Below are 19900 nucleotides of genomic sequence, written 5' to 3' on the forward strand. Positions count from 1 at the left end.
GCTTACTTGCTAATATTTCGTGTATTTATTTCCAGGAAGTGACGAATCTTGTGATGAGCCCCCTAAAATCCCTCATGCTGTTGTTATCCTTCACAAATACCAGGACATATTTGCGGGCGGTACTGAGGTCCAATATGAATGTGAGGACGGATATAGTGTTGAGACAGCGATTGTTAAGAAGTCGATCGTTTGTGATGTTGGGGTCTGGTCAGAACCTTCAAGCTGCAGTAAGTTTAAAAAAAAAATGCCCCAAGTTGAACCAATAATGTTAAAATTTTCCCAGCTCTTTTTTTTTTTTTTTCAAAGCAATATCCAAACCAGCTTCTGGAGAAGATGAAGACACATCAGATGACATTGCAAAACCTGCTGACGGAAGTAGTTTATTAAAACATTCCTATAAATCTATAAACATTCTCTGGCAAGAAATCTGTGGGAAACAGCTGTTTACATGAGTGTTTATTGAGCCAAAATCATTGAAATAAAGCTCACAAAAGTAAAATCATGATATACACAACTCACAAATGTACTCACTGAATGATTGCTTTTTCATTAGGGCGTTTTCACAACAACCCAAATGCTTGGCTTTCCATTCGATTTTTTTCGGGGCCAAGCGGTTACTGCTTTTCAGAACCGTGGCACGGCACCAGCTGCTTTGATATAATCCATCTGCAAGACGCTTTTAGATGAATGATTCTCTAAATCATCTGTATTGGTTTCAAATGAGAATTTACACAAGATGGCCCCCGGTAGCTCAAATGAGTAGCTACGTTACTTCCAGGCCAAGTGTTCAGTCGATCCGCTTCAAACTGTCAACTGTTTAAATCACTACACAAAAAAAAATAAACTACTGTACATCCTTAATGTAGAAAGTTGTCAAGAATACACTTTATCTGAACATATTTATTGAAAAATGAGTTCCGAAGCTGTATGTTGACCCACACGCTGTATTGAAGATCAAATTAGAGCCATTATGATGCTAACTGGAACTTTTTTTTTTTTTCTCTCTCTCTGATCAAGGATCTGCAACCACTTCTGACAAGACCGACAGCACAAGATCACCTCTTGTCACAGCAGGTAAATAATTCATTGTTCACAGTCATATACTGTACATTGATCATTTTTCTGTTTAAGATTGTGAGTAACTAATGATAATGTGGTGTCTTTATTTTGACAGTTCCTGAATAATAATATACAGTCATTTGATTTTAGCTAAAAGAAAATAAATAAAAAATAAAAAGCAAATTATTTTATCTTCCAACATATATAGTGTATTCAAAAACATTATTTTTTATTATTATTTATATCATTATTATTATTATTTTTTGACAACTCAACCATCATTGATTAAAGATTTTTCTTCCCCCCATGTTAGTTGCCAACTGTGGACGTGTGCCACATGTCCCAAATGGTGATGTTGTGCAAAGTAAATCACAGTTTATAAAATATGCGTGCAACGCTTTTTACAAAATGATCGGGCCCAAGAAAGTGATGTGCTACAGAAATGGAACTTGGTCAGAACAACCTACATGCAAAGGTAAGTTGACTGACCTCTACTTGGAGTCAAAAGTGTCGTGCGGGCCATTTTGTTTGATCCCTCTGTTATGGTCCTTGCATGCATAAATGAAATTGCTACAATTTGTGCAGAAGCATTTTGTCAAGTGGACCTTGATGTGTACAAGAGCGACTACAGTTTACAAGAATCTGGAACAATATTTGTGAAAGAAGGAGAGACCAAGAAGGTTCAGTGCATCTGGCCTTATTTCTTCAGCCGAATAACGTGCGTGAAGCAAAAAGAGAGAATTACCCAATGTAAGTGCATTCTCTATGTCCCCTCATGACACGCCATAATATTTTAATTAATTAATTAATTAATCAATGATCTTGTCGCCTAGGTTGTTTGTCCTGGGTAAATTGCAGTTAAACTTAAAGGTCATCGCTGGGGAAATGACATCTCCACATGAAGACGAGACAGAAACATTTTTGTCATTAAAAAGAACATACTGCATGTCCTCTATATGGTTTGCAAGTCTTTCTATGACAAGTTGATAACCGTCTTTAATCAATCAAAGCAATGGTGCGGACGAACGTTGATATATTTTCATGGAATGACACGTCACGCTCACCACAAAACTACCAAAAGCACGAAGAACTAGTGATGGGAAAATGAAGCTTCATGAAGCACTTGTGATATTTTTTGACTCCTCTAGATGGCACTCTTGGGTGAAAGATGCAGTGGAAATGTAATCAATTTCCTTTGCACTAGCCTTTATATTTAAATCAAGAGCACCATCTAAGGGGAGTCAAAAAATATCACAAGCGCTTCATGAAGCTTCATTTTCCCGTAACTACAAAGAACGTCAACTTTGTACACAGGCAACCGCCTCACTTTTCTCTCGATACGTGGGGTCCATTTCACAAAGCATGTTCATCAAACACCGAGACTAACCCTGAACAGCGGGTTCGACTGAGAGAGGAAAACTGATTTGTAGTGATGGGGGCGTAATGTGCCGAAGCTTCGGAGCGTGTGTTGAGTAATCCATTAAGAAAGTTCTGAAGAGCGCGTCGAGGCGTGATTCATTCCGGGCAAATGACGTCACCGATGACACTTCATGGGTTCAGGAAGTGGTTCGATTTTTGGCAGAGAGCGCAATGCTTCTCCGCAAAAGTTGCCTGTCAGTGGGTGTTTTGAGCGTCTCAAATTTGCCCGTAACACTTTTATTTTATTTTATTTTTTTGTCATGGAGGCTGCTAAAAAAAAGAAAATAAATTAAGGTTGTCCCGCGTCATTCCGTTAGCATTTGGCAACACTAATGGAATGACGCGTTGCTTTGAAAATTCACAAGCGCTTGTTGTGCGCTAATGCCGTAGGCGTCCACCAACAATCAGATAAACCATTCAACAACTATCATTATCCATAATATGGGGCCATTATTGTAGCAAAACGATTTACAAATGCGTATTTCGATCCACAAATATGTCAAAACAATTTGTCACAAATACGTAACGAGGATCTACGAATGTGTGCAAGAGTCACAAATACGCGTGGCGAGTTGTGTGACTCCGACCACTAGGGGGCACTAGCGCCCAAAATATTTCCGGTGTTGGTTGCAATCTCGTTGACCAGGCATTTTTTTGTCTTTCGGAGACCCCGGGCCACTTCAGATTCTCGTCTTTGCCGAGGAAATTCAATTTCCTATCATATCCACGGACTTACTTATAGACAGTCCATATATTTAAGTCCGTGATCCTATCCAAGCGAGATGACCCGGACGTACTTGGATACGAGCGTTGGAATTCTACAAATGCTTAGGAAATGTTGCGCCTCATCATCCCGTTCACACAGTTTCACCTTGCGTTACCACTACGCTAAAAAGACCACGTCAATGGAGCCCCGATTCGTCGAGTCGCCATGGCAACGGGGAAGCAGAGCGGCGCGCTGCCCTCTGCTTCTGCGGTTTTTTTTACCCCTCTCGACTGGAAATCTTAATGCGATCATAGGGCAAATTTGAACATGTCTTTAGAAAGAAAAAAAAAGTGCAACACCACAGAGGCTCACCATAGAGGAAGGCGGCGCGGTAGCACGTTGCCGCTCGGGTGTCGGGTCAATGTGTGAATTTAAATGTAGTCCTTTGCAATCGCAATAATATTACAGGGGAAACCTGTTGAATGGTAGCTCATGAATTCATTTCATTTAGGTGCAATCCTGCGGAGGAGAAGCGCACTTGACTTAAGATGAACACAATATATGCTGTGATGTGAGCGCGTGACGATGGCGCCGGTAATGCTGAAAATGTAAGGACGGATGAAATAAAGCGGCACCTTCATCAATAGGGTCATTGTCAAAAAGAAATGCCATGTTCGTGACAAAAGTGGACTTTACGCTATAGACTATAAGTGTATTTTTATAATTTTTTTATTTATTTTTTTTTTCCTGGAGAGCTCAGTATTGTTTTTGACATGTCATCATCATTGCTCTTTTTTTATTAAAAAAAAAAAAATTGGTATGTGGGTGAGTATGTGTATGTGCGTGTGTGCGTGCGAGTGTGTGTGTATTCATTAGTTCACCTAAAACCTATTTAAAAAAATCCCATACCGTTCACCTAAACCGAACACTTCCAGCCAGAGTCGTGAGGCCGTCAGGAGACCCGAGGAAGGACCAAAGAAAAGAAAGGAAAGTGAAATCCAGCACCGACCAGACACCACCCACCAGGCCACCAACCAGAGTCTATAAGCGTATTTACGCCGCAACGGACTTTATGAATGAGGAAATGAAATGTCGTGTGTGGCCGAATGGAGGCGGGGACAGAGAAAACCTCGAGGTTGATTGTGAAAAACCTGCAACCAACCAGGTTAAGTTCATGGACTGTGTTACTACGGTAACTGACCGAGAACTTAAAGGTGGGGTCTTTAGTTTTGTCCGTTTGTGTTTGTAAAAAAAAACAATTAAAAACGGACTCCTCCCATGGCTCAACCCCCACTCTTCTCGTCAACATTGCGCCTGCCTTCGGCGACACGCCCCCCGCTCTCTGATTGGCACAAACGTCCCTCTCATGGCAAAACACAACAAAATGGCAAAATACAGGCTGGGGTGGCGGTGGATGATGACAAAATCACCACCACACATTTACAGAAGCCCCGAGGTGTTGATTGAGAAGGATTTCATTTCATTTACATCCAGTGTTTAAGAAATGTTTATTTCTAAGTGAAAACTAAAGACCTCACCTTTAAATGGCCTCTTTTTATGAAATACATTTCTTGAGTCAGGGTTCTCACTAAACCTGCTTTGTGAAATCCTGATAAATTGTCTTTATATTCACTGTGGGGTTGTACAGCTTAGCCTTGTGTCCTCCGTTGCCATGGATATGCTATTCCGATGGCAACTTCGATGGCTGAAACTGCATTGTAAAAGAATGCGACCGCTTCAAGTAAGTTCTTCTGGGGGGCGGGGGACAGACTGGTGTGCTCAAACACGAATATACGTATACTATGTAGGGATGTGAATTGCCTAAAACCTGGCGATTCGATCTGTATGTCGATTCATAGGTCACGATTCGATACGATACCGATTAATCCCGATACAAATCTATAAATCAATTATTGTGATTTTTTTTTTTTAGACTCAAATTTAGAAAAACCCTAACCCCAAATAAGACGTTTTGTTGAATATTTCCATCAAAAGTTGATGTTTAAATAACAACTTATTGCAGAATCGATTTTTGGTTTAACACCCCTAATAGTATGTAAATAGACTATAATGAAATTGCACCGCCAGAAACGTAGCATAAGACTATACAGGGTTTTTTATTACTTTGTGACATATTTCCAGTCTCTGGCGTGCTAATCTTTACCCACTGACTGTCATTAAAAGATTGACATACGCAGTAGCTCTTCCTCTATACAATAGATAGGACTAAGTTTACTATACTTATTCCTTACCTACTACACTTAATTAAAAACAATTTTTTTTATCAACATTTTTTGCCCGCCAAATTTAAAGAGCATCTGTTATGTGTTAATTTTTTCGACATTTAATGTTGCGAGGACATCTTCAAAAAATTGGATCCATTGCACATGCTCAGCCTCCTTTTTTTCTAATCAGTTAATTACTTGAATCATTTAAAATGGGGGAAAAATGACCCCCATAGTTTGACATATATTCTGAATGTCATACGCAAACATTTATGAAATATTTTACTTTAATGCATATAGTTATGTTTATTGCTCAAACACAACCTCTGCTACCTTTAAAAACCATCCGTTGTCCAAAGAATCATCTGCGGTCATAATTAATAGTGTGATTAATCTGCGTTAATACATGATTAATGCGCTAATTTTTTGTGATTAAGGCGTTCACTTTGTCAGCACGTGTATATATATATATATATATATATATATATATATATATATATATATATATATATATATATATATATATATATATATATATATATTAGGGATGCACCGAAATGAAAATGTTCGACTGAAACCCCGAAAAAAAATTATGCCAGTTTTCACTATCATTGCATTTATTATAACTAATTAAAATTATAATATTATTATAAAATATTTATTTCGCACTGGCATTTTAAACAAGCACAATATAAGTTGAAATGTGCCCACACCGCAGCATGTTAGCTAATGGTACATTTAACAAAAAACGAGGGTTGAACATTTTCTTGCGGTGCGATTGCACCTTATAGTCAATGTAGTTCGCACAGTCGGGGACGGAAGCGTGCGGCGGGACAAGGTGCGGCGCACTTAAAATCGACACATTCACATATTCACCAACGTTTAAAAATAAATAAATACATTTGTTCGCACCAGCTAATCGGCTTCGGGAACGGACTGCAAAGTCACACACAGCGTCCTGTACAGGTGTGTCGCCACCCGGAGATAGCGCTAAGTGTTTCCGTGTTTAAAACTCTTGATAGCAAAAGTGCTAGCATTAGCTGAAGTATTTAGCACGGCCACCGGCATGAAAAAATGGAAGCGTTCGAGGGGCTCTTATAAAAAAAATTAAAAAAAGGGAAGGCGCTGCGGGAGAAAGAGTTGCTCACCTGTACTGCAGTACACGGCAGTTGTGTCTTTTTTTCAACCGGCTTAAATGTTGTACACCAAGCGACGCCCCTCTTCTCCGGTGTGCGCAACGACCTCGGGAGCTGCTGCGACCGACCGGTGCAAACTCACACGGTGAAAAGCCAGCGAGAAGAAAAGGCGGACACTTACCCCCGCTGTTTAATTCGAACAGACGCTCGCTTGCAGCGTTTTTTTTTTTTTGTTTGCGTCTCCACAACATCCTATTTCGGCCATATTCTTTCGGCTTTAATTTTATTTCGGGGGCCGAATATTCTGCGCATCACTAATACACACACACACACTGTACCCCATTCGAAAGTTTCATTTGCACATCCAGCTATAAAAGATTAGATCAAAAAGAGCAATGGTTCTTTTTCATAATTATGTCACTTTTGTATAACGTTATATGAAAGTCTGCTAAAAAGAAAAGACATCTGTGACATCTTCCATTTGTCGTTCACAAAAAACACACACCATAACGGAGCCATATGATGGCAATGCTGGGATAACGATTTCTCTTCACAACATGACTTGAGAGTCACCGGGGCTTTCCATCTTAAAATCCTGAAACAAACAACTTTGAATGCTTAATTTGTCGTTCTGTCTACATTTCAATATGGCATATGAAGATGGCTGATTCAAAACCAGGCAGCAGCTTGACGAGATATTGACTGTGCCAATCTTAATGATGTGTTTTTTGGGGCTTCGTGCGTTATGACACCGTCCGACACACAAGCTGACTAATGAGCTTGAACAGAGTGTTCTTGGCAGAATCTTTTCACTCCTTCACTACTTTCATGACATTCTGAACAGATGCAAGCTTCACAGACCCCCCCCCCCCCTCCTTTCCCCTACAAGGACCTGCCAGGGTTTAGTGCCAGCTTGCGCCGCTCATAAGGAGGAATCAATAAGTGTTAAATCGGAGGCAAGTGCCACTGAGAGGACCGCAGGCCCTACGCTTCTGCTATTATGTTCTGGTTCGACTTGATTGGCAACAGAACACACATTTTGCCACAAACTTTTAATGCCTTTGAGTGTGTCACACTGGCACCAGTTGCACTCTGAATGGAGATAATAGCAGATGGATGCAGAACTTGAATGCCGAATGTATTCACAAATTGACATTCCATCTGCAACACAGTATGTCATTTGACTGCACTGTCTGCGGGGTAAACATTCATCCGTCCATCTTCTATACTGCTAATCCTCATTAGGGTTGTAGAGTCTTCAACGGGGGAGAATGGAACTCCACACAGACTGACATTTGAACCCACCTGTGCCACTGTGCTGCCCCAATTTCGAAAAATGGACCACCTCTCGGCGTAACCCAAATCGAAGCGGAGGTAAAGTTTGTGTTCCACTCACAACAACAAAATCATTCCTTAAATTAATATTTTACTGTGAGCCAATTTCACTCAAGTGTATTATTTAACGGCCCAAACATGTCTGTGAGTTATGAAACTTTGTTGAGCTGATAATAACAGGTGGATTATTAACGAATCACAGCCTTTATACCGCAACATAACAACCAGCACAATAGCGTTTTTGTTGCCTGCCCGACCCAATTAGAGGAGAAATGGGGACTTTTTTCTAACAGGTACAATGAATGATCTCGTTGGATGTTGTCACTATGGTAACCCCGGATTGAGACCACACGTTTGTCAAGAGCCACATCTAATATACGTCATTATTTAAACATACATATTGTGTGTTTACGAAGAAGTCGCATTTCGATGAGCATTAAGTCATATAGAGCAGAGGTCCCCAACCCTGGTCCTCAGGGACCGCTATCCAGCCTGTTTTCCATGCCTCCCACAGCCAACACAGGTGGAGATCGTTATCAGCCTTCACCAGAGATTGCTGATTAGCTGATGATATGAATTTTTTTCTTCCAAAGAAACTGCTGGAATGTTCTCCAGCAGGGGGCCACCGCAGTCACCCAAGTCTGGGAGCAGGCCGATATGGGGGAAGCCGTCCTCTGGGTTCGGAGTTAGGGAACCACTGCCATACAGACTGAGGAGGGAGCGCTCATGTCCAGCCAGTCTACTTTTCCAGTGGTTCAGCAGCTGTGTAACGACCCTCACGGAATGTAGCCCCAGAATGGAGGCCAGCGGAGCGGGGTCCTCGAGACTGGGACCGGCCAGCTCCACCACTCTGCCAAGCGTTGCGACCCCTGCAGCTTGAAGGGTCTTGGACAGAGTCGCTCCCCCCCAGCTAGGGTAGTCCAGTAGGTTTCCCTGCATGACAGGTTCTTGCATGAGCCAGTACAGTGAGTCGGCCTGCTCCACCCGCTGTTTTCTCAGGAAGTTCCAGACTTTGAAAGCACTCCGATAGAAACAAGGCAGAGAATCTGTGCTCGTGCGAGACAAGTCCATTAAAAACACACTGAAATCCAGCCCACATAAACCTAAACGCTGCAGGGTGCATCGGGTTAGTGGTCTCCACAGAACATCCTTGGGGCCAGTCAGGAGCCTTTGTATAAACTGGAGTCTAAAAGCAGCGCCCCTGCTGGCCAAATGCACCAAGCCCTGCTCAACCTCTTCTTTAGGGAGGAAAAGGATGCTCTGTGGAACCCAGTGCCTCCTGCCCCCCCAAAAGAAATCAATTAAAATGCGCTGTAACTCTTCCAGGAGAGAGGCTGGAGGGTCTAAGACCATTAGTTTGTGCCACAAAGAAGACGAAACTAAGTTGTTGACGATGAGGGTTCTGCCCCTGTAAGACATTTTTGGCAGTAACCATTTCCACCGTTTTAACCTCACCCTCACCGTCTCCAACACATTATCCCAGTTCTTCTTTTTGCAGGTCTCATCCCCCAAAAAGATGCCCAGATATTTAAAACCTCCAGTTTTCCATTCCAGTTCGCCCGGCAATTTGAGCTTGTACTTCAGCCCCCCTCCCACCATGAGAGCCTCGCTCTTCCCCCAGTTCATACGCGAAGACGAAATAAAACCAAACTCAGTCACAACTTTTTTTAAAATGTCAATGTCCTCTTGCGACTTAGTTAAAACCACTACATCATCGGCATAGGCAGACAGTTTGAAAGACATACAACACTGGGGGATGTACACACCGTTTAAATGTTCCCTTAACTTGTGGAGCAGAGGCTCTATGGACAGAGAATAAAGCATCCCAGAGAGAGAGCAGCCCTGCCTCACCCCCCTCCGGATGTCGAACGGGGCACTCAGACCACCATTTATTTTAAGAACGCTCTCAATGTCACAATAAAACACCCGGATCATGGCTATAAAATCAGGGCTGAAACTAAAAGCCTTTTCCTGGTCTATGGAACTAAGACCAGTCTCAAGAGCCAAGGAATCGCAGAGTTCCAAATAATCCCAAATTAGATTTATATTGTCACTAATGAGCCTGCCCGGCACGCAATAGATCTGATCAGGGTGGATGATGGACGACATCACCTCACGCAGCCTAAGGGCCAGCGCTTTGGACAAGATTTTGTTTATCTAAGCACAGCAAGGACACCGGCCTCCAGTTCTTAATGTCCTGCAGGTCTCCCTTCTTTGGTAGCAGGGTGATGATGGCCCTCCTGCAGCTCAACGGGAGTTTCCCCTTTTTGATGCTGTCGTTCAACACGGCAAGCAAGTCTGGTCCGACAATCGGCCAAAAGGACTTGTAAAAGTCCACCGAAAGGCCGTCAATACCAGGAGCCTTGCCACACTGCAGGCTCCCCAGGGCAGCTTCCAGCTCACCGGTGCCGCCAACTGGGGGGTTTGCTCCTGGCCCACCTGAGGGAGACCGCTTGAAAATTTGCTGTGTGTCTCTGGATTACTTGACCACTCATTCCTATCAAGGTCTCTGTAGAAACCGGCATTATATTTCCTGATCCCAGAAGAATCTGAGACTTCGGAACAGCTACCCGTGCATAAGCAATGAATGATCTTCCTTTGTCCATTTTTCTTCTCAAGCCTAAAGAAAAACTGAGAGGGGGCATCCATCTGCGAGATGTTCATAAAATGCGACCTGACCAGCGCCCCCTGTGCAGAAACCCCGAGCAGGCTGGCCAGCGCCGACTGTTTGGACTTGAGGGAGTCTAAAAGCCCTTGATTTCCAGTAGAAGCAGCTAAAGACTGCAACTCCTCTACCTGTCTCTCCAGACCCCTTACAGTCCGGGTCAACTCACCCGTGGCAAAGCGAGTGAAATTCTGGCACAGTTGTTTGGTCTGAGTTTTTCCGTAATCTGACCATTCCTGGATGGTGGGAAAATTGGGTCTGTTCTCTCTGTGGGATAACCAAAAAAAACTTAAATGCTGTTTTAAAAGCGTGGTTATTCAAAAGAGCTGCGTTAAAAAGGAGAAGAAATAGAAGAAGAAATAGAAGAAGCTAGGCAAGAAGAAGAAGAAGAAGCTAGGCAAGAAGAAGAAATAGAAGAAGCTAGGCTAGCTCTCCAGTTAGCTTATCTGCTAACTATATCGCGGTTGCAAACAGTTGTAATTTTTACTGTGATCAATTGACTTGAACTAGGATGGTGGTTCAGGGTTATATTTTAGAGAGACAATCACAGCTCAGCTTCAGAAAACAGGTGGGCTATGATTGGTCGTTGCCTGAGCCCTGAGTAACTGTGATGTCATCTTCAGTTGACGGCAAGTGGCAAAATGGCCGCCACCTAAAATGGATAAAACGGCTGGATTTTCATGCTTAACTCATATTCCACAAATGTAATGTTTAGACTTGTGAGGTCACATATAACATATTACTGTATTTTCAAGAAATGTTTATGGTTGACTTCCCCTTTAAACTTTAATGTCAAGTAGGGTTGTGGTTTTACTGTCTTATTTTTACATTTACAGTAAAAGAATCATGAAATTTTATTGATGTAAGTTTCATAAACCTATCCTGAATTGATATCTAGCTCCCTCGTTAAATTAAGATTCCTAGAACAGTGCCTCTCGATTTCCTGAGGCTGATTAAAACAAATTAAGCCCAGTAGTTCCATTTCTCTGCAGCTCATCTCATCACATCGTGTTCTCATTCCACAATTAAAAAACCATTACGGTTATTATATGAAGAAGATGTCAGTACATGATGCAAGATATTTACATGGCCAGGTTCATGTTTGGCGCGCACATAACAGATGTATTGTGTGCAGAAGCCAGCGTGCAAATGGACTGACATCCATTGTACGCACCCAATTGATATCCGGGACATCACAGGCAGATTAGGGAGACGTCGTGGAAAACGGCATGATGGGGATCGTTGCGGCCTGACAAAAATGGCGGCATGCTGAGCAGCTGATCAACACCTGGTTGCCCTGCTAGTGTACTAGAGTGTGTTGTGCTCTATAACAATGCTCTATATATGTGTGTAATGTAACTTTGTTCATCTATCTATGCCAGACAAATAAATCATCTTCTATGGCTCACTTTTTGTGACATGGATGGCAACAGATTGTCAAGTGTACGTGTACAACTTCAGCATCTCCTGCTGCTGCCACCGGAAGTGCCTCGACAACTTACTAGCATTTTAGGTGACTGTTCAAAGGTAGCCCAAGTGTGTTGAAAATGTAAAAAAAAGAAAGAAACACAAGTATAAACATTCTGCACAATTCTCTTATCAGCACTCAAAAAATCATTCTAAAGCAGGTGTCCCTAATCTTGTGGCCGGCGGGTGAATGCGCCTTCAATTTCCGGGTACGTTCCTCTTTAACAAAAAAGAAAGATAGAAAAAAACACGTCATTGCACACGCACTTCCACACATCCAGAGGTTGACAGAAGGAGGGAATATGTTGCACATGCTCCATATTTTCATGAGCCCTTCCCTTTTTTTTCTGAGGTTGAGCTGAGCCACATTCGCGTGATCGGTTCGGATGTGGCGCATCACTAGCCGGTCACCGATCGCCTCGCAGCCGCGTGTCATGATTTGCGCCCACCCGGACCGCACAGTGCGAACCTTCACCCATAAAATGATGCTTTAAATTGATTTATTGATTCAAACCGGGTGACTGCATTGGGAAGGGAGAAAAAAAACATCGTTGAAGAATGGAGCGTCATTGGACATAAAAGGTAAGCAGATGTTGGCTCTGATGCTCACACCTATGCAGCGAAAAAAAAAAGGTTTAAATGTGACACATTTTTATACTTTATGCAGCGTGCTTCTCGTAAGGGCTGCATAAGGAAAATGTTGACTATAATGACTAATCCACTAATGAGGGCAGGGATGAGAGTACAGTACAGAGGAAAGAGCAGAGTTTTTTTTCTGCGTTTAATGTGGCTTGCCCATAACAACCAAGGAATTTAGACTAATTTCAAATGTACTGCAGAAGTTTTCAATGTTTTCATAAATCAGCACATCATTAGTTTGTGACCACCTCCAGTATCCTAGTACATACAAGTTGTTTCAGCAAAACTGCCAGGATAAATATTCAAAAAAATATTCAAAATATAAAGCAAGTGGTCAGCAGTCCTGACTCCTGACACATAGAGACAAATAATTTAAACCCATGTGTGATTTAGCCTTCATTTTACCTAGCATTATGTTTTTTGGGACTCCTGAAGCCAAGGTAGCCATAAAGAGAAAATAATAATTTATGCTTACTTCAAGATTGCAACTGGTGTCCTAGTATGAACCTTTTTGCTCTGAGATATGTTATCATCACATGGCTATAGATTAAATAGTGTGAAAATTACATGAAAATCACAAATACCTTGGTTTATCTTGATATTGCTAAAAGAAACAAAATGTGTCACAACAAACAGCATGCCATCTCTTATTGGTCACAAGAACGTCAACGGGAGGAAGATTTGCTGAACGGACTTGCTAGTGACGACGTGTGAATAAAGTAGCACAAATAAACACAAAATGGAACAAAACTGTTGACTTGAACAAAAGCTACATACAAAATGTAGCCCTTAAGCGAAATGTCTAATCCCTTGGTCTATATGTCACCCATCGCAGGTGCATCTGTAATGTCGCTCCCACAATGAAATTATGCAAGACGCAATACAATTAAGAGCCAGAGACAGAGCCGTTTCCTCACAGGGACACCAAATACAGAATCAATGGCTACAATATGAAATGGTAATACTAACCCTCTCAAATGTTATGAAGCTGCGTCACATACTACAAAATTTATGAGTCAGTGACAGAGTCATTTACTCTCAGAGACGCTAAATTTAATATAACTGCACAAAATGTGTCAGAAAGGTTCCAGGTTCTGATTAATGCCGTGTTTGTGTGGAATATGAATTAAGCAGCAAAATCCACCCATTTTTATCCATCTCAGGCGGCGGCCATTTTGCCACTTGTTGTCAAGTGAAAATGACATCAGAGTTGCTCAGGGATCAGGTAGCAACCAATCACAGCTCACCTGTTTTCTGAGCATGGTCATGTGACATTTGCAAAGTGATCCGTGATTGGTTGTTACCTGAGCCTTGAGCAATGCAACTGTGTGGTGTCTAATCAGCATCTTGATATGGCACACCTGTGAGGTGGGATGGTTTACCTCGGCAAAGGAGAAGTGCTCACTATCACAGATTTACACTGGTTTGTGTACAACATTTGCGAGAAATGATAATATTGTGGATGTGGAAGAAGTTTTACATCTTTGAGTTTAATCTCGTAAAAAAAAATGGGAGCAATAACAAAAGTGTTGTGTTTATAATTTTGTTGAGTATATATTCTTTTACAGTACATTTGTGTAAGAAGTGCACTATATGCAGTAAATCAGGGGTGTCAAACTCATTTTGATTCAGGGGCCACTTTCACTCAGTATGTCAACCTATAAATCACGACAGGTCAAAATATTAACTTTTTTTTTGTTTTAGTTGGTTCAAATAATTACACGTACATTCCGGAAATATTCTTATTATGTTATTGCAGAGTAATCTGAAATTGCTTAACAAAAATGTGCGGAAATTGTTTGCATCAAATCTTCAGTAAGTGCCACATTTCTGAATGCCATTTACGTGGTTGTCATCAGTGCGCCCTCCAATGGACAAAATTCGCAACAACAACTAATTTTGGTGAAAAGCTTCTGTTTGTGTTCTGTCATCACGGGCCAGATTGGACCCCTAGACAGGCTGGTTCTGGCCCGCAGACCATATGTTTGACACCCCTACCTTGCCTTGTCACAGTTTATTGGTCAACTGTTTAATCCCTTCACAGACACATTAGCTGACTTCCGTCACGTTTTGTCATTTACACAAGGTGTTACCTCACTGTGAATCGGATTGATTTGTAAAAGAGCACAATGGCGAAGACGTTGGCGTGAAGAACCGAGTGGAAGGTCAAAGGTGACGCCATGGTCATCACTGATAGAAACGCCGGCAGCTCTGCCTCCAAGAAGGAGCCACCCAAGGACAAAAAGCGGCGAGTATCGCGTCCTCACGGCCTGCCCTCTCCGGCTCTGTGCTGCGCCTGCGGCTTGTGCATCATGCTGGCCGGACTCAACATCACCTTGGTGGGAGTGTTCGCCTTCCGGACCCTTGTGCCTTCCGCCAACCCTTCCATCGTCATCGGACCCATACTGTTGCTGATAGCCGTCTCCTTTTTCGGGGCCTGTTGCGTGTGCAGCCGCCTCCCTCCTCCTCACAGCTCGCACGGCGCCAAGACGGGCATGAACCTGATCGGGAACGGCGGGCTGGCAGGGGGCGCGGCCTTCGAGATCGAGACCAGCGAGCACACTCTGCAGGACACGACGGCCGTGCAGCTCAGCCCCACGTCCTCGCCCGCGTCGTCACGGGCATCGAGTCCTGCGAAAGAGGCTCCTGATACGTCCCTGCCTGGCACCTGTAAGCTTTTCACCATGGAGAACAAGGGTTCAATCGGCGCGGTGTACTCGGCGTCCGCTGCCTCGGGAGTAGAGGTGAGGCTCAACCTGCCAAGAGAAGAAGCGGCCACCTCCACAGAGTTCCAGCAGTGTACATAACTTTCATTTCATTTTTCTTATTTATGTATTTATTTATTTAAAAGAAATTCCGAAAAAAAAACATTCATTTGGTTCGGCAATTGTGTGTTATTCGGATTCTTTATTATTCTCCTCACTTTTCCGTCTTCATTCAACTACCACACATTTGATTTTTACACTGTTCCAAAATTCTTATATTTTTCCTCATTCCTCTTATGTAGTTTTTGCACAATTTAACGTTAAATATAAATTTGTCTCCATTTTTCAATGGGACAGTAGTTTCATTTTCACGTTCAATTTTCCATTCCCTTACTTGCAACTTATTAGCATTCCCATGGGTTTGAGAGAGCTGCAGTGTTGGGAACCTGCATTATCCTGTAACCAGGAGGTCGTGGGTTCGAATCCCACCTCCGACCGTACGTTGCAAATGTATCCATGGCCTTTTCGCTAAGTGATGTACATGTTTAGCAACTGACTTTCATATCGACAAATGCATTATGATTTCACTTAAATGGTTAAACGCATGTATTCCCATCGAGCTTCAACAATAGCTTTGAATTATAGCACATTGTTCAATTTATATACATGCAGTGTGCCATGACTTTTAACAAGTCAGTTAACTTAGTGGTTAAGCGCATGGCTTGCACCGCGGCGAATGCGGTTCAAATTCTGGGTGGAGTGGGTTTCAGTCCAACTTCAATTTCACAATTAATCATTGTCTAATTGTTTAACATCTATTATATCAAATGGCATTTCACATTATTAACTCATTCACTGCCATTGACGCCTAAAAACATAAAAAAATCATTTGAACTATTTCTATTAGTTTAACATTTTTTCCCCACTTTTGTTAACGAGAGTATGAAAACCTAGACATTTATAATTAAATTAATAATCTTTTTTTTTTTTTAAGAAAAGAGTATTAAAAATTAGGGGCGTCAGGCGATTCAAATTTTTAATTGTAATTAATCGCAATTCAATTCAATAGTTAACTCACGATTAATCACAAATTTTATATCTGTACTGCCCAAAATTTTTAATACTCTTTAAAAAAAAAAAGATTATTAAAAACAAAATGTCTAGGTTTTCCTACTCTTGTTAACAAAAGTGGGAAAAAATGTTAAACTAATTGAAATAGTTAAAATGAATTATTGACGTCTATAGCCGTCAATGGCAGTGAACGAGTTAAGTTTTTTTTAAATTATTATTATTATTTCAGATTTTCAATGACAAAATCCATTCTTTCAACGTGTCATCGTGCAAATTCAACGGTTTTATGCTGCATTACTCAATACAATTACATACAGTGTCCCAGATACTTCTAAGTCCTGAATAGTGCAGTGGTTCAAGCACATGTCTCATGTGTTGTAAATCTGTGTTCGAATCCTCTAATTGGAGCAGATTTTAGTCTATTTTCAATTTTATTTAATCATTGTTCAATTATTTAATATTCGTTATATTCAATGTCATTTCACATTATTATTATAATAAAGCATTCCACATGCTTTCAAATATGAGCATTCAGTCTGTTAGCGTTGAACCACTTCATAATATTCTGAAACTCATTCTCGGATACTTGCAGTACGTAGTTTATAGTTTTTCCAGCATAAAATAAAGTACAGACGCTCCCCTACTTACGAACATTCGAGTTACGAACAACGGTACATACGAACATGTCTGCGCGTGTGTCGGAAAATGTCCGGAAAGAGATGCTGTAAGTTAGATTTTGTATTGCGCGCCTTTTTCCGAGTGTTTTCGCTCATAGATAAAGCCATCGCACTCTTCGAGCAGCAAGACCCAAATATTGAACGTTGCACAAAGGTTGCAAATCAATTGAATGATGCCATACAGTGCTACCGCATCATTTATGATGAAAAAAAAGAAGGAAACTGTGCAATCGTAGTTAGATCGCTTCTTTCGGCCAGTTTCTAGTAAATCCTCCAAGGAAGATACTCATCAACCCTCATCTTCTTCTCCTCGACCCTCAACTTCTTCCTAAGTGTTCTTCCATTAAGTGTCTCTCGCTCTCTCTCTAACATACAGTACTGTACGTATTCTCTCCATTTTATTAAAAGTTTTTTTCGGTACAAACCAATGCAGGTTACTTGTACAAGCCTTAAACATGCTTATATAAACCTTCAATATACTTATATAGGCTTTAAACATAAATTATAATACAAAATATAGCACTGAAGCAACTTACGAACGAATTCACCTTACGAACGATCGCTCGGAACGTAACTCGTTCGTAAGTTGGGGAGCGTCTGTAGTAACATCTGCAAACACGATACATTTAAACGATTTAGAAACACTTAAAATGTTGTTCGCATAAAGAAGGAAAAGTAGTGGTTCCGGGATTGATCCTTGACTTACCCCTCTTTTACCTTCTTAAGAGCTTACTGAGTGTTTCTTTGTCTTTATAGACCTAACAATTTTTAAAATTTTGACTTTTTTTTTTTTTTTTAATGTCAGAGAACCAGCATGACAGAGAGAAAATCAGCCAGTGTGTATTAACTGCTCTTACTGTGTATGGTACACTCCCGATGAGCAACGCAGCATGTGTCCGCTCGCGTAACACCAGCTCAGGTTACGAAACACAGTGACGTCATGGATTGTGCCGACGTATATTCCCAATCGGGGTCTGCGGACCCCTGTTTCATGTTTTGTCTGAAAGGAGTGTTCGACTGCCACCGCGTGTCTGTGTTGTTGCAAATGTCAAAGATCGGAAGCCAAAGGTTCGGAGCGACCTTGTCGATGTGAATTAGCAGTGCCATTTGCCATTTTGAATACCATGTAAAAGGATTGGTATTCACAGAAATGTATTGATGTTGCCATCTTTTGATCATATCCATGCTATAAACTGTGTCTACTGAATTTTCATTCCTTTAAAAAGATGGAATGAGAACTGGCCTTAATACTGACTGCATTCATTTTTAGGGCTGATTTATCAACCACACTTTTGACTTTTTGGAGTCAAACCTCAGCTTCTTGACACAAGTGAGCCAAACGATGTGGGATGTCTTGTTGTCACACTTGACTGCCCAAAGACTTGGAAGTCCTGTGAAAGCGATGTTGCCTTAGATTGAACTATAAGGATCCAATTTAAGAGGGCTATTTTACAGCAAAAGGGCATGCTCACGTTGTTTCAGGAAGTCTTTGTTGGGATGCCATGAATTTTGCTTTACTAACAAAAGAAGGAAAAAATGCACGATCAAAATGAAATAGCTCCTTTCATGTGATGTAAATAAAGTATCCAAGCATCATTCTCTTTTGATTGTCACAAGATAGGTTTATTTGATTGTGCAGGTGTACCTAATGAAGTGTCCAGTGGGTGCATATGGTGCATATGGAGTCGCAGCCTTGTACATACCAGCATTCCCCGTTTAACTCATTCACTGCCATTGACGGCTATAGACGTCAAAAATTCATTTGAACTATTTCTATTAGTTTACCATTTTTTTCTACTTTTGTTAACAAGAGTATGAAAACATAGATTTTTTTTATTGTACATTTAGAACAGATACAAAAAAATTTGATTAATTGTGAGTTAACTAGTGAAGTCAAGCGATTAATTACGATTCAAAATTTTAATAATAATAATAATAATAATCTTTAAGTCGCGTCAGGCGCTTAAAAATGTTAATTGTAATTAATCGCATGACTTCAATATTTAACTCACACATTTTATATCTGCTCTAAATGTAAAAAAAAACAAAAAAAAAATCTAGGTTTTCATACTCTTGTCAACAAAAGTGGAAAAAAATGTTAAACTAATAGAAATAGTTCAAATGAATTTTTGACGTCATTAGCCGTCAATGGCAGTGAATGAGTTAATGAACCACCATTTGTGATTCGAGTTAAAAGCTCCTGCCGATAGCTAATGTTCTTGCATGTTCACTCTTACGGGAAAATGCAAGCAGCCAGTTTGTGATCTGTATTTGCTGTGATATACAGTACAGTAGTACTGTATACATGTGTGTGCGTCTTTCAATTTTTGGAAATCCTAATACCAAGCTCATGTACGTATAAATGGTTATATGTTTGCAAATAAAAATGCTCTTTGAGTAAAAAAAATGAGGCACTTATACATTTCCTTCATGTGTTTTGCTAAAATCTCTTCCAAAATTGCAGTAGTCTTCAGTGTACTTCACGTTTTAATGAAGTTGAGCTATTGCTAGCATTTTTTGTTAATGAACACCAAACAGAACAAATTGAACTAGTATTTTTATATTTTCAGATGATGGGTGGATGGGTAGTTCACACCTAAAGACAGTTTAGAGCAGGGCTCGACAAACTGGGGCCATTTGCTGCACATTTTTTTATTGGCCCACGGCATATTCATCATCATCAAACTTCATCAACAAACATCAGAAGGTATATAAGGTATATATATATATATATATATATATATATATATATATATATATGTAATAAAAATTGATTAGGAATAGTTACAGTAAATG

The 19900-nt window shown here is 40.9% G+C and overlaps 2 protein-coding genes across 3 annotated transcripts in view; both read left to right on the top strand.

Annotated features, from left to right (window-relative positions):
* Positions 1-2014, top strand: part of LOC144043205 (complement factor H-related protein 1-like) — a 4901-nt gene extending 2887 nt beyond the window's left edge. Inside the window, exons 4-9 of one of the 2 annotated variants that reach the window (XM_077556514.1) lie at positions 36-227; positions 307-375; positions 1018-1074; positions 1373-1534; positions 1645-1809; positions 1893-2014. In XM_077556514.1, the coding sequence (XP_077412640.1) occupies positions 36-227; positions 307-375; positions 1018-1074; positions 1373-1534; positions 1645-1809; positions 1893-1921 (674 nt within the window). In that variant the 3' untranslated portion in view covers positions 1922-2014. The remainder of the gene's footprint in view (positions 1-35; positions 228-306; positions 376-1017; positions 1075-1372; positions 1535-1644; positions 1810-1892) is intronic. The other variant, XM_077556515.1, reaches the window with a different exon arrangement.
* A 10301-nt stretch (positions 2015-12315) lies between these two features.
* On the top strand, positions 12316-19514 carry tmem275a (transmembrane protein 275a). Its single transcript, XM_077555601.1, has 2 exons — positions 12316-12594; positions 14738-19514. Exon 2 carries the CDS (start codon positions 14832-14834, stop codon positions 15456-15458), a length of 627 nt encoding a protein of 208 aa, XP_077411727.1. The 5' UTR covers positions 12316-12594; positions 14738-14831; the 3' UTR covers positions 15459-19514.
* Positions 19515-19900: the final 386 nt, after the last annotated feature.

The sequence above is a fragment of the Vanacampus margaritifer genome, chromosome 2 (genome assembly GCF_051991255.1).
Source record: "Vanacampus margaritifer isolate UIUO_Vmar chromosome 2, RoL_Vmar_1.0, whole genome shotgun sequence".
Taxonomy (NCBI): domain Eukaryota; kingdom Metazoa; phylum Chordata; class Actinopteri; order Syngnathiformes; family Syngnathidae; genus Vanacampus; species Vanacampus margaritifer.

What these genes read in the sequence shown, in the direction of transcription:
- tmem275a (XM_077555601.1), top strand. Translation starts at nt 14,832, where the DNA reads ATGGTCATCACTGATAGAAACGCCGGCAGCTCTGCCTCCAAGAAGGAG.